Genomic DNA, 14,251 nt, shown 5'->3' on the forward strand with positions numbered 1-14,251 from the left:
TAATACCAAAAAAAAAATATCTTTATATGAACGGAAAAATTAAAGTATGGTGATGCCCGCTTTTTTTTCTAAAATTATTCATAATTTAAATCTTAACATTGGAAATCAAAAAGATGTTTCTCTTTACAGACATGACCAACTCTTCAATCCTCCTCTACCAGCAGAGAAAGCGAACGCTATCAACACCCTTCAGCTCTGCGTACTGGACAAGATCTACATCGAGTTCACCAAGCCATGGTGGCCAAAAACACCAGCGAACTTCTCCATCCTTTGGCGAGATGAGGACAAAGCAAAATTCTCTGATGACGAGAAATGGGTCACTGAGATCTACGGTCTTTACTCTGTTGAACATCAACCCAATATTCTCCTCGCTTGGATCTATGGAACTGGTGCTAAGCAAATGGAGAAATGTACTCCAGACCAGGTGAAGGTCGGGATAAACAAGCTGATGGGAATTTTGAAGAAACAGTTCGACGTTTCTCCAGTAAAAGCTATTATAAGGTGTGGTAATTTTATCCTTCATTATCTAATGGATTCAGGCGTTATTTTGTGGAAGTCCATCCTAAGTAAGAAAAGGACCAATATTTAGCCACTTCCGCACATTCAGTGGCAGTCGTGCAACAAAGTGCATCGCTGTCCAGCCCGCTTACAAATGCGCATGCGTGTTAACTCTGTGTTTGGCACTAATCGGTGTAACATAACTCCTGAAGATGCCCCGTGGAGGGGTGAAACACGTGTTAAGTGATTTAGCGGTGGTAGTTGCGTAATTCGTATTGTTTGCCGCAAGATTAGAAAGCTGAGTACGTGTAGTTACCCCAGCAATTCCAGCTTACATAAATCAGTTTCGATTTAAAAAACAGTGCCAAACATCCCATTACATATTTTAATTAACTTCGTTTTTATGTTCTTCTCTTTTTTGTTTTTACATTTTAAATTAAAATTTGTACGTTGTATCTCTACTTTTTTAACTTTATGTTTTTAATTCTAATGCCTATTATTAATAAAGTTTTTTTAATTATTAATGTGTTGCTTTATGTGCAGCCAGCTAAAAAAAAATTAAATTGATCAATTGATTAAAAAGGTTGCTCACCTCTGCTCTATTTTATTCTATTGGTATAAATAGCCATGTAATTTTGTATTTATAAGCATTTTTCAAGAAAGCTAATAAGTTTACTTCTCACAACAATGTTTCATCACAGATCAAAGAATCTCTATGCTCCTACTTATGTGATATATGAATCATTTATTAATATATTGACATTACTTTCAGATCACAATGGGCGAGTAACGCATTAGCCCGAGGTTCGTATTCATATCGCAGTGTTGCTACAGAAGAAGATGGCGGCAGTGCGATAGTCCTTAGCGAACCACTGTACCACTCTGGCAAATTCCCTGTGGTCTGCTTTGCTGGTGAAGCGACATCTCATCATAGACACTCAGCTGTCCACGGCGCTATCGAGTCTGGCTTCAGAGAGGCTGACCGATTGATTTCCATTTTGAAAAAGAAATAAACATCGCCATCTCGTTTTTCGCCATTTTGTAAATGATGATTTGAATTTTATTTTATTCGAAACACAAACAATTGTACACAGATATCAAAAAGGTTTTGTTTTCACATATAATTTTAAATAATTCATAGTATAATTTATCAGTACATTAAAATCTATGATAATAAAAGATATAAAATTGCAATGTTTTAAAATAGTAATAATGTTAGCCACACAATATCAAACGACCAATTCATAGTTCAACCCTCTCGGATGTCTTAGAGTCAGAATACCCAAGACGAGGTCTCCTTTTGGGGCCCCTTCACTCAGATCACTCTTTGCAGCGTCCGCCTTAGCGTTCTAAGAGGTCGCAGGTCTCCCAATCCTGGGATATAGTAGAATGTACCGGCCCGAAACACGGAGTCCTAACTGCAAACAACACTTGGACAGCAGTCTTGAATTTATAAATCACGTTTATTGTGCAAAGTTTATGAAATCAAATTAATTTTTTAAAATCATATAGATTGAAAGATGTGCCTAATATATATTACCATTTCGCTCATGGGCTGCAATGGCGGCACAACATAAGAGTTCTAGTTTTGAGATAAATGGGTTTAAAGTTTTAATTGAAAATCTTCTCTAAAGGGTCGGTTAATAAGATGTTTTCAATTTTGACTTCATTTTTTTTTTCAATTATTAAATGCCAGTTTTGAAAAAATGTTTTAAGTTACACCATTATTGCAGTATATGAGAGATTTATAATGTACAGTTATCTAAACTTTGGTTTGTTGTCACTTTTTTTAAGTCCATAATATTTTACCCCTTCCTAACCCCTATTTTTTGAGAAAAAAATGTTTAAAAATAACTTTTAATTGCTTAAAAACAAAATAAAAACAGTAATTTTGACGTATTAAAATAACCTAAAAATTTTGTAAAGTTTACTAAATTTCGATTATTCGACATTATTTGTATTTCATGTAAATTTTTCGAAGTTTTCAAATTCTCCTTTAGGAGTCTCTCAAGAAAGTTTAGTTGTAAATACATGATTATAATGTACAGAATTCTTAATTAAACACATGATCCTAGATACTAAATATCATTTACAAAATGGCGAGCAACATAAATATGTTTTTTTTCCGTTTTACTTACGTCATGTTTTATTGTTGTATAAACAACACAGTTTGAAGGTTATGTGAGAAATATATGCAATTGTTAAAATGTATCTTCTTATTTTATTTTATAATCATACAGATAACATATATATTTATAGACCATTATATGTTTGTATCCATAAACACCATCGGGTATAAGCTTTCACACCTGTTTCTAATCACTCTTTATAAAGTGATCACTCTGAAATATTATTTATTCTTTTTAGATTGTAACACCACAGGTTAGTAACTTCTGGGTGTACAAAATCTGTAAGGACATACAATCCGAATTTAAAAAAAGCTCTTTTTTTACATTAGCATTGTAATTTATTATATCTAAAACTATTTATTCCTGGATAGGGTGTAGTATTTATTAATTGCAGCAAATAAGCTATACCATAACCGCTTTGAATATTTTACACCAATCACCCTGTATGTCAAGTCTAAAATATAAACAGATAACATATAGCTTCATGTCAATTTGTGACAACTCTGACAGATGTGAACAACATATTTTTCTTTAACTACTTTCCTTGTGTGATTTAATTTGGTGGTCAGTACAATCCGAAAACGAATCCAATTCAAAACAATTGAATAGTAATGTATGGTATTTTATAAGGAAAAATTATGGTAAGATTGGTCTGCTCTTGGATATTGTCTTAAAAACATTATAAACATAGGTTGGATATATAATCTCAGATTTATAAAAATAACTTTAAAATCGCTTAGCAAATATCTATATTTTTATAGGGATTAACACATTGTTCATTGAAACTTTTAATAAAGAACTATCTCATTAAAATTGCCACTTGAAGTTTATCTCGCAAAAAGATTTGTTTTACTACTAAATTGCGTAACAAATAAATAATTGTATGTCGGACAAATAGCTCTAAGTGCTTTGCTGTGATTGCACAACCTGGTTAAGCGAACTAAGAATTTACAACGTTTTACAGAGCACGGTATAACGAACTGTATCGTATAATGCAAAAAGTTTTTCAGTGACTGAACGTTTCAGTATCGCGTGAAAGAAGTTAGGAAGGAACTAATAAGGGTAGACGTGCTCCAAGAATCGGCCCCGGAACCGATTCTATACAAGCTTTATACCAACGACATATCAAAAATCAAAGATGTGGAACTAGCACTACACGCAGATAACACTTGCATCTAGAATTCTGAAGTCGCTACCAAACACGATTACCAACAATTAATAATTACCAAACGTCTTCAGAGGACAACCAAAATCCCAGGACTCAAAAGTAAATAAAAATGTACCTGAAAAAATTATTACGCTTGTAACGTTCCTATCTCACAAAGCAGAAGGAACTACAGGTTCTCAAATATGGGGTCCATATAAAAAAATTATTCTAGGTCTATGGTTCCGAAAATAGAGAATTGAAATTGATCTGATCGAAAGTGCAACAATGCTCTTCTCGAAGCGCAACCGTTCCCTTCCTTTCCGGACAGTCTAGTGAACAGTTTAATGATAAGTACCAAGCAAGTCCGTTATCTAGTTGTGGTTCTAGATCATGGTTGCACAGATTTATTAAGACTAGGGGCCACTCCGGCAAATCATGAACTGATGGTAGGCCGGCCGCCAGAAGTATAGTAAGAAAAGGACCAATATTTAGCCACTTCCGCACATGCAGTGGTAGTCGTGCAATGAAATGCACCGCCCGCCAGCCCGCTGATATGATGCTGTTTGGCACTAATCGGTGTAACATAGCTACTACCACTGCATGTGCGGAAGTGGCTAAATATTGGTCCTTTTCTTACTTAGGATGGACTTCCGCGAATTAACGCCTGATTCCATTAAATGCCAGAAGTATAGGTTATTAAATTTTTTTGGTTTTATTCTGGAATAGAATTTAATATTTTTCGAATGTACAAGAGTGTTTTATTTGCTGTCGGCGGGCCACCAGTGTTCGACCGGCGGGCTGCGGTCTATGCATCCATGTTCTAGATGATAAATTAATCTTTATAGGGTGCTTCGCTAACGCGTTAAAAAAGCGGCCCTTTTTCTCAGCCGCCTCTGTCCGTTACTAAACAGCTGGAAGCAAATGTCGCTGCCAAATAAAAAGCCTCTATAAAGCTGTAGTCTGACCCGTCCTCTCATAAAACCCATGTTTCTTGCTTCAAATCCTCGTGTCATTCAAAGATACCTAGTCATAGAAAACAGACGTGCACAGCGCCACGGACGTGCCGTGGTACGTGCGTTATAAAGACCTGAACGTAGACTTTTTTTATAGCCCGCGCTATTGGGGACCACGCCTTCCAACCCCTATTTAATTGGGAACAGGGTTTTGTATTTCTTAATAAAAAAATTTTCACTACAATTTTAATTTTCGTTCTCGTCTTCCATAGTTCATTCCATAGACAATATCTTTTTTCCTCCTTCTATCATTCTACAATTCTATCTTCCTTTCTCAATCATTCCATTCCTTTCGTACATCCTCAAACACTTCAGTTATCCATTTCTATTACAGTATCACAGTTTTAATTGGTTTAACTATTTTCTCGTGTACATCAATTTTATCACGGATTTATTTTACAATTGTTTTTTTTTATAATATCAATGAATCTATTTTAATAACTTTACAATGTTTTATCCACCTATGTTTTGTTCTCGTCTATTGCGTATTGTGCAACTTTCCTAAAGAATTTGAGGACGCACTCTCTTTCATCCTTATTTTACGTAACGTTAAGAACGTAGACTTGGAACTGTCAACGATTGCTCAGTTCTTAAAACGGGTATAGATCCATTACGATGACTCTGCCGCTAAACATACAAACTCGTTGATTGTAGTTGCAGCCTACAAAATAATCAGGCCTGACTCGTTCAGAGGCAGAAACTTAGGTCTTGGGCGCTCCTTTTGTCGTAATGGTCAACGGATACAATCGACGAGTGCCAGTGAAAGCCTAGGTCCTCTCACAGCGGCACTTAAACCTAGTCACTGTAGAAACGTCCGTCTAAGCACTCTAAACAAACGGCAATTCCCCAATCCTGTGAAACTGTAGTATAAATCGGCCTGAGCCAATTGTCCCCAAGGTACCCATGAACTTTGCCACCTTAAAGAAGGTTATGACCTTAGGGTCCTTAGCCCTAAGCCCTGTGACCTTGACTCGCGGACTCTGCAAATGCCACCTGAGCAACAATGCATGGTTACCAAAAACAATCTGATCTTAACTAGAGATATCGTCTCTGAAAATTCCAATCATTTTTTGTGTTCGGTATAAACATATATAAAATAATGAATTATTTTATAAAAATAGCACGACCTCAAGATGTAGAAAAATGTTAAATCGATATAAGGGCTGTAACTCACTGGATCGTAATATGTCGTGAAATAAATTTATTCTGTTGGCGATCTATACATTACCTTATTTTTAATGTGCGGAAAATACCTTCACATATCAACACATGCGGGTCAAGAATTAGTAACGTCGGACTTGAACGAATAAAACCTCCACAAAGTTCGTTTGTCATGGCAGCACTATGGTCACACTTTCACACATACAATCCTGCCAACAACAGACGCCTGCGCACCCTCGTCTCCGGGGAGAAAAATCTTCCCTTTTCCTTCCATAAGATGCCATCAGAACCTAACTATTCTCACTTCTTGGCCGTTAAACTGGGTCAGTAAGGAATACCTTTACAATAGAGAAGTACCTTTATATAAATTCCGCTATATTTTATGTGGTCATCGTCACGTGAAGACGCTCCTCTTTTTATTCTTAAAGAACAGGTGTACAACCATAATTCATGCGATTCCGAAATCGCTGTTATACTCTGATGTGTTCGCAGCTTAAAACTTGTTTGGTCTGTTTATGGCGGCTAGGATCAGTCTCGTTGTGGTTGGCAGAAGACAGACATTGTTTTGTTCAAAGATTTTGTGTTTTTAATTTTTCTTAATGCTTCTATAATGAGGTATGTTAATCATTAATATCACTGCAATTATCTACAATAACACATTTTTTATCCATACATGTATAAATATTTTTAAATAATATTTGTTCCAATAGAAATATTTAAAGTCAGTATTTTCCTGTATCGGACGTATTTTCAAAATAATATATATTTAACAATTCTTGCTTAAACATGTACAAATTACATTAGTACATTTTTTTAATGTAGATAAAAATATATGAGATATTAAAGACAAAAATACAATTTGCTATAATACCCTCTACACAAAACGCCCTAAATATTTTATTGGTATAAAATAAGCATGTAATAAATACATTTTTGGACAGGCTGTAACTAACATAAATATTTATAATTTGCATATGTGTGGAAATAGAACAACATATATCGAATCTGCACCTATATTTCTTCAGGCGATATATAATATGTATTATATGCAGACGTTTGTAGGAACATTATATCTTACAGATTCGATATATGTATATATATATGTATATGTGTGTGTGTGTATATATATTTGTATATATATATATATATATATATATATATTATGTGATCCTAAAATTTTTTCAGACCACTGTGGATATTTTTTACTGCGCTCTTTATGCTCAGTGCAAAAGGAAAGGCACAAGACATACTTTTTGAAGAATCTAATGATGAAGTTAATACTTATGGTAAGGGTTTTTGACACTAAACATTTATACCAGGGGTAGCCAAACTGCAGCTCGCGAGCCACGTGCGGCCCTTGTCGAATTATTTCAATATTTAAATTAATATAACCTATGTTAGATCCTGAGAAATCGAAGCAAATCACTGGTGTGAAGTGAATAATTATTATCATTATTCCACCATAAAATTAGCGAAATAATTCACCGATCGTAATTAACTAACCGACATCTTAAGTATTATTAGGAGTTCTGTCATAATACGTGTGCTGTTATATCTAACTTCAATACACATATTTTGTACTTTCGTCATTTAATTTTAATAAATATAATTTTTGTTAAAAAATATATTCGTTTACGTGATTTAAATTGCGTATTAAATTGCGGCTAACAATTTTAAATTTCGAACAAGGCATGAACTATCAAGGAGCTTGGACACCCCTGATATATACAATATATTATTTTAAGATCGCGTATGGTGTACTGTGTGATTTGTAAGGGTCATCGGTCAAGTAACAATCCGTCTTAGAATTTTAGGAAAGTTCTATCACCAGCTGTGGGCTTCCTACAGCTAAAATGATGACGACGATTAAGTTGTCTAGCGCTCATCAACTTACAAAACTTTTATAATGTTAAATAATATAGTTTATTCTCTATAGTTTTCAAGCATTTTTATATTTATTTGGTTCAAATTCAAATCTATATATACACCAATCGTACTGACAAAATTATCTAAAAAAGTAAAACTAATGTCGTTTCTAAAACCTAATGTAAACAATACGCATTATTAAACTTGAGTATCTATTAAGAAAAATATTGATATTGAATTTAGCAGAGGACGGAAAACCTAACAATAATTAAATTTGTAATTTCGTAATTTTGCGTAATTTTAATCTTTAATTTATTACATATAAATGATCAGGCTTGACCGAATGTATGAAAATATTTTTGGCAACTATTTTCCTTGTTTTTCTAGTTTATTTATTCTACAGCCAGTAATGTCACCAAATATTGCTTCATATCAATTAGAATATTTAATGGAATCAGGCGTTATCTTGCGGAAGTCCATCCTAAGTAAGAAAAGGACCAATATTTAGCCACTTGCGCACATGCAGTGGTAGTCGTGCAACAAAGTGCACCGCCTGCCGGCTCGCTGACAAATGCGTATGCGGTAAACAATGCGAATTACACAACTGCCACCGTCAAATCACTCAACACGTGTTTCACCCCTCCACGAGGCATCTTCAGGAGTTATATTACACCCATTAGTGCCAAACACAGAGTGAGCTCAGTCCGTCGCCGCTTGTTATTTATATGCCACCTCCTCCCCCACTACTAAGTACCATATATTGCGTAAGATAAATAACATCTTCGAATTTTAAAATCTTTTTCATTTCAGACGGTACACAGAATATAAAATGTGGCGTAATAAACCCGGGCGGTCTTATCTTTCGATTCATGGATGAAAGTTACGCTGATTTCGGGGAATTCCCGTGGGTGGTTGCCATTATCAAGTAAGTCAGAATTTAATAAACTTACAAGCAAAATCACTATAACTAAGTACGTTGATGATTATTTTAATGTAATTTAATATTATTTATTTTACACATGAAAAAACATTATGAATCGAAAAGTGTAAATATATTTCTTACCTCCAATCTACGATTATATATGTTTCAATTATACAATCACTAAGTAATTGTATATAGATAACCTGCGGAGATCATCATAAGAACTCGTTCTATTATACAGGATGATTGTTTATAGATGTAAAAGCTGTAATAAACTGAATTCATGGCTCGTTTCTCGTCAATAAATGTATGGTACACCTAATACCTACGTTAAAACATTTTCAAAAATCATCAAATCAAGCAAATCATTCCTGGTGCATACGTATTTTTGATTTATATACAGGTGATCGATTATAAGTGTAAAAGCTTGAAAGAGGTGAATTTAGATCATTTGCTGCCAATAAATGTATGGTACACCATGATATTGTAATATTTAAAAACATACTTAAAAAATGTGTGTATAGTTCGGTTTATAGAGTATCAACTTTAAAAACAGTTAATATAACGTCTCATTATAACCATGTATAAGTTTTATAAGAATAAACTATTTAAAAACATTTTCATTTATCTGGATATTAATATCGTGTTGTTCTAATTTAACCTTCTATACTTAACCGTATATTTTTCTGTAATTTATTTAAGGTGTATCTAAATCTTTTTTATTGCAATTACATTTACCGCGCATTTAAATTGGATTAATAAATAAATATATATTTGTATACATTTCTCAGAAAGACGAATAGCACATCGACGGTGTGGTCGCAGAAGGATTACGTAGCCGGTGGTACTTTAATTCATCCATCGGTTGTCGTTAGTGCCGCTAGGGGATTTGTCAACAAGAAACCTGATGAGGTTGTATACATTATAAATTATGATCTATAATATAAGACCTTATTTATAATAATAAATACAATAAAAATTACGAAGTACACAAGATTAACATTAGAAATAAATAAGAAGTTATATATTCATCTAGGCAAGACAAAATTGGTGACTTCGTTGTAGGCAACTATGTAAACTTTCAGAATAAACCCTTGTAAATGTAAATTAAAAATGAAGAAAATATATAAAAGAGATCTATGTTCAACAGTGGACTACCGACGACCGAAATAATAATGATTATATACATACATATGTATATATTGGTGTGGTTGTGTGTATTTTTTTGTTTGTGTGGTGTTTACTGACCCGCCTGATTGTTAAGTCTTTATGAGATAAAGACACGTTTGGAACCCCCGTAATTAGATTTTAATTCGAAGGATGTCATTATAAGGACACTCCATTTAATTCTAGCTTCTATTAAATTGCCTCTTCTGGAGATTCTCGTGACGAACGCGAGTGATATCTAGACTTATATAGGCCCCATATTATACCCGTATAGATTTAACATACTTTTTTACAGTTCAAAATCCGGGCCGGCGAATGGGACAATAGCTTGGATGATGAATCGTATACTTTTCAAGAAAGGGATGTGAGGAAGATCGTTATCCATCCTGAATTCTTTAAAGGTTAGTTACCCAAAATACCGCAATGCCTGTAGACGAAGATCATTAACCGTATCCGTACCGATCATTAACCGTATAATGTATGGCCGGTGATGACCGACAGATTCAAGACGATCTGCCTTATAAGAAGGCACAAGGTCATCCTATGATATCTCAGCTAAGACAGTTACATAGTTTTTACTGAATTCTCTCGTAAACGATGTTTATTCATCATTTCAGCCGATAGACGACCATTACAAGGCATAGACCTGCTCAAATGAATGCATTGATAACTCGTCTTGCGCTGTCCGCATCCAACGACAGTCGTCGGTCTCTATCTAGGGAGGGGGGGGTTTCAACACTCCGCGTCTACCGATTCGTGGTCACCACTCGAGAATCTTTCAGATCCAACTGCCGTCGTTAGCACGAGCAACACGCCAGACTATTTTTCGAACTACATCAGTAACCACAGTTCTTTTGCGGATCTCGTCATTTATGACTCGATATCGCAGCGAAACTCCGAGCATAATCCTTTCCTAAGTAAGAAAAGATCTAATATATAAGCTACTTCCACTATGTAGCAGTAGTCGTGCAATGAAGTGCACCGCCCGCCAGCCCGCTGATAAATGCGCATGCGGCAAACAATACGAAACACAACTACCACCGTTAATTCACTCAACACGTGTTTCACCCCTCCACGGGGCATCCTTTCATTACACCGATTAGTACCAAACACCGAGTTAATTATGTATTTAACCATAATTTATCTTACAGAATCGCTGTACAATGACGTGAGCCTTTTGTTCTTGGCGAAACCCTACGATCTGGTGTCAGCTCCGCATATAGGGCCAGCGTGCGTGGGTCAAACGATACCTGAGGCTGGAACTAAGTGCTTTGGAACTGGATGGGGCTTGGGCGCCAAGACAACAATAACGAGCATTATGAAAAAGGTAAGAATCGAAAATACCATCCGACCTTTATTAACCTTTCGTTTTCTAAGCCAAGATCGGCCCAGGCTTTCCCTTTTGCCTTAGGTCCTGAAATGACACAAGCTATATTTTATCGATATCTCTTAGAATATAGTTCAAAATACTTCGCATACTAATCTGGATATACTGCAGATTGTAGACAACAACTTTGCGTTAAAAAATTGCAAGAAATTTTCCCGAACGAAAAATACAGTTTATCCAAACTCCAACGCGCCCGTGTGCGCCTGGCAAACCTTTGGTATACTAGAGGTTAATGAAATGTGAACCCATCCTTATGAGTTTTCTGGTATTATGTGTCCATCGAATACATTATAGTGAATGTACAAAACTGATCTCACTTTTTCATAAAAAAGGATTTTTTTTATTCCAGCTGCCTATAACGCTGATTAGTCGCGAGGAATGCGAGACGAAAATGAAAAACACAAGATTAGGCGATATCTTCAAACTGCACGAGAGTTTCACATGCGGCGGTTCAACAGATGACAGCTGCAAGGGAGACGAAGGGGCTCCACTCGTATGCGCCATGGAGGTAAGAAATTACCTCTACATTTATTTTAAAAACGGCTAACATGACAGACGTGTTATTTAACTAACTTTTAATGTATCGATTTAAAATACGATTAAAAACAAAAATGAAAGTTATATTTCGTACACTGCATGATATTATTAATTTAGGAGCGAAGGCCTTTAGAAGTAAAGATAGATTCTCTTTTATAAAATTAAGCCGATGTGTGAAGGATACCGCATGACTATTCCATACAGATTCCCATAAAATATAAATGGCGGGTTTTGCAAAATGCGTCAAATGTCACTGGCAGTGTTGCCAAGAACACAGCTCGTCGGTTTTTTTTTTGTCACTTTACAGGCAGTCTTGTCAAAGTGACACTGTAACTTTTTAAATAAATACATTTTTTTTCCAGGGTCAAAGTACGAGGTATATCTTATACGGCATCAGCGCTTACCGTATAAATCAAAAGGGTTCGCCGTGCGTATATGCGAACGTTCCACAATTTTACAAATGGATCGGAGAACGCATGTCTGAAGAGGGCTTTAATTCTAAAACTTATACTTATAGACCATAATACACAATATTGGCCACATCTAAATACACATTTTTGGCCATTAGCAAATCCTAAAATTATCGAAAAAAAAACATACATTTGTATTGCCATATTAGAATAAATAAATAATTTGTATTTATTTACATTCTTTTAATCCCTTGTGTACTCACTGAATTATCATGTAATAAATTTAAGATGTTTATTAAAACAAAGGTTTAAAACAATTCCTTTAGTGAAATATATTTAAATGATAAAAAATACTCGTCTGTTTTTTGGACTCTCACACAGCCCTGATATGAACGATCTGTCTGTTTCATTATTTCCCGAGAATTATAACCCAAGTTTCTTTAGGGAGAAAGTAAATAAGTACCTACCGAGTCTGCGTGGTTCAACTTCGACCATATGGTCGCTTTCCACCAGTTGTGTTGGTGGTCAAATGCGGACAAGAAAACTTTAAAAAAAACTTCTTGTAGCAAGTCGCGTTAGGATAGGTGGGTTTCAGCCATGCTTTTTAAGCTTGAAGATATCATAATAGTGCAACTCAATTTCGTTATAATTTTTGTCAAATTCACTGCAAATGAACACCAACAGATTTCCAATAATGCATACGGTAAGCCGGAAGATTAACCTCAGAATTTTGAAAAAAAAAAGCGTGATGCCATCAATCCTGTCATCATCACCAAGATTATTTTGGTGATTAAAATACTACCGATAGAACAGTTTCGGAATATTATTTATTTATATTCGATTTACAGCGTTACGTCTTATCTGATCAACAACGTAATTTTCTTTTGTGCCTTATCATTTTTACCCAACAAGTAACTTATACTCGTCCACCATCAATAATAACTTTTAACAACTACGTTATGTCTATTTTTAAACTTTTACAATTTTGCAGTCACGCCAACATATATATAATATGTTTTAGTGTTATCTGTCAAAATGACAATCCAAACATTTGTGATTTCTATTACAGGACTTTTCACAGATATTACTAGGGGCACTAATTTTTAAAACAGAAAAGAAACAAATAGATCTGGAAAGTTTTCTCGGAATGTAATTGGAATTCTGTATAAATCAAGTTACGATTTTACTTTTGAATATAATTTCTTACACTATAATTTATTTTGAACTGCATTGAAAATCTTTGAGAATTTATATAGGTTATCTGAAACATACTTTTTACATGTCATATTTTTATACAAACTTACTGTTCTATGATTTTTCCATGGAATTCACCAAAACAAGTTTTTATTACACAATTAGGAACACAATGTGCGTAAATCGCTTAAACCAGTCATAAACAAAACATCAAACTTCAACTAAATTATATTAAAGGTAGAGCTAGTACATTCACATACGATATGTCATTTATGATGGAATACAACTGTAACATGCAAAAGGGTATATAACATTATACCTAGTCTTACATTGATGGTAATAAATATTTTTCATTTTTGAGGTCAATGTTGAAATAAAACAATTAAATTTGTGAAAAATATTTTTCTTTATACATAAAATTTAATAAAAAAATGTTATAGTATGCTTAAAAAAATATTCACGAAGACACTTAAAATAAAAACAAGTACAGTGTATTCAGGAGGTCTATGGTCCTTTTAACAGAATGACATTTCCCTTGCATAATATGTGTTTGGTAACAGTTTATACTGTTACAGATTATAAATATTGATAGACTTGGTATGGAAATTTCTAGATTGCATCTATACTAGCAAATAACTATATATAACCCATAAATAAACATTGAACCGTTATAGAGTTATGGCAGGTAGTGGTAAATATCAGAAAAGTAATTAAAAAACTATTCTATTTTGAAAATTTTTGCTATACTAAAACATTGTAGTGTTTTATTGTAAACCACAGCTCTTTGTGCGGTTAAGGAGAATAGTAACTAAGCATAATA

At 34.3% G+C, this 14,251-nt stretch overlaps 2 protein-coding genes across 3 annotated transcripts in view; both read left to right on the top strand.

Moving 5' to 3' along the window:
- Positions 1-2,696, top strand: part of LOC137923241 (spermine oxidase-like) — a 57,344-nt gene extending 54,648 nt beyond the window's left edge. The window contains exons 6-7 of one of the 2 annotated variants that reach the window (XM_068766432.1): positions 130-501; positions 1,271-2,695. In XM_068766432.1, coding sequence (XP_068622533.1) covers positions 130-501; positions 1,271-1,511 — 613 coding nt within the window. In that variant the 3' untranslated portion in view covers positions 1,512-2,695. Of the gene's footprint in view, positions 1-129; positions 502-1,270 lie in introns of both variants that reach the window. The other variant, XM_068766433.1, reaches the window with a different exon arrangement.
- A 4,646-nt stretch (positions 2,697-7,342) lies between these two features.
- Positions 7,343-12,519, top strand: LOC137923462 (phenoloxidase-activating factor 2-like). Its single transcript, XM_068766720.1, has 7 exons — positions 7,343-7,376; positions 8,625-8,739; positions 9,528-9,648; positions 10,199-10,304; positions 11,055-11,230; positions 11,640-11,798; positions 12,190-12,519. The coding sequence occupies exons 1-7, from the start codon at positions 7,343-7,345 to the stop codon at positions 12,349-12,351; spliced, it is 873 nt and encodes a 290-aa protein (XP_068622821.1). The 3' UTR covers positions 12,352-12,519.
- Positions 12,520-14,251: the final 1,732 nt, after the last annotated feature.

The sequence above is a fragment of the Battus philenor genome, unplaced genomic scaffold (assembly GCF_028537555.1).
Source record: "Battus philenor isolate CCGP_79_NKW_IND1 unplaced genomic scaffold, ilBatPhil1.0.hap1 SCAF_21, whole genome shotgun sequence".
NCBI lineage: Eukaryota > Metazoa > Arthropoda > Insecta > Lepidoptera > Papilionidae > Battus > Battus philenor.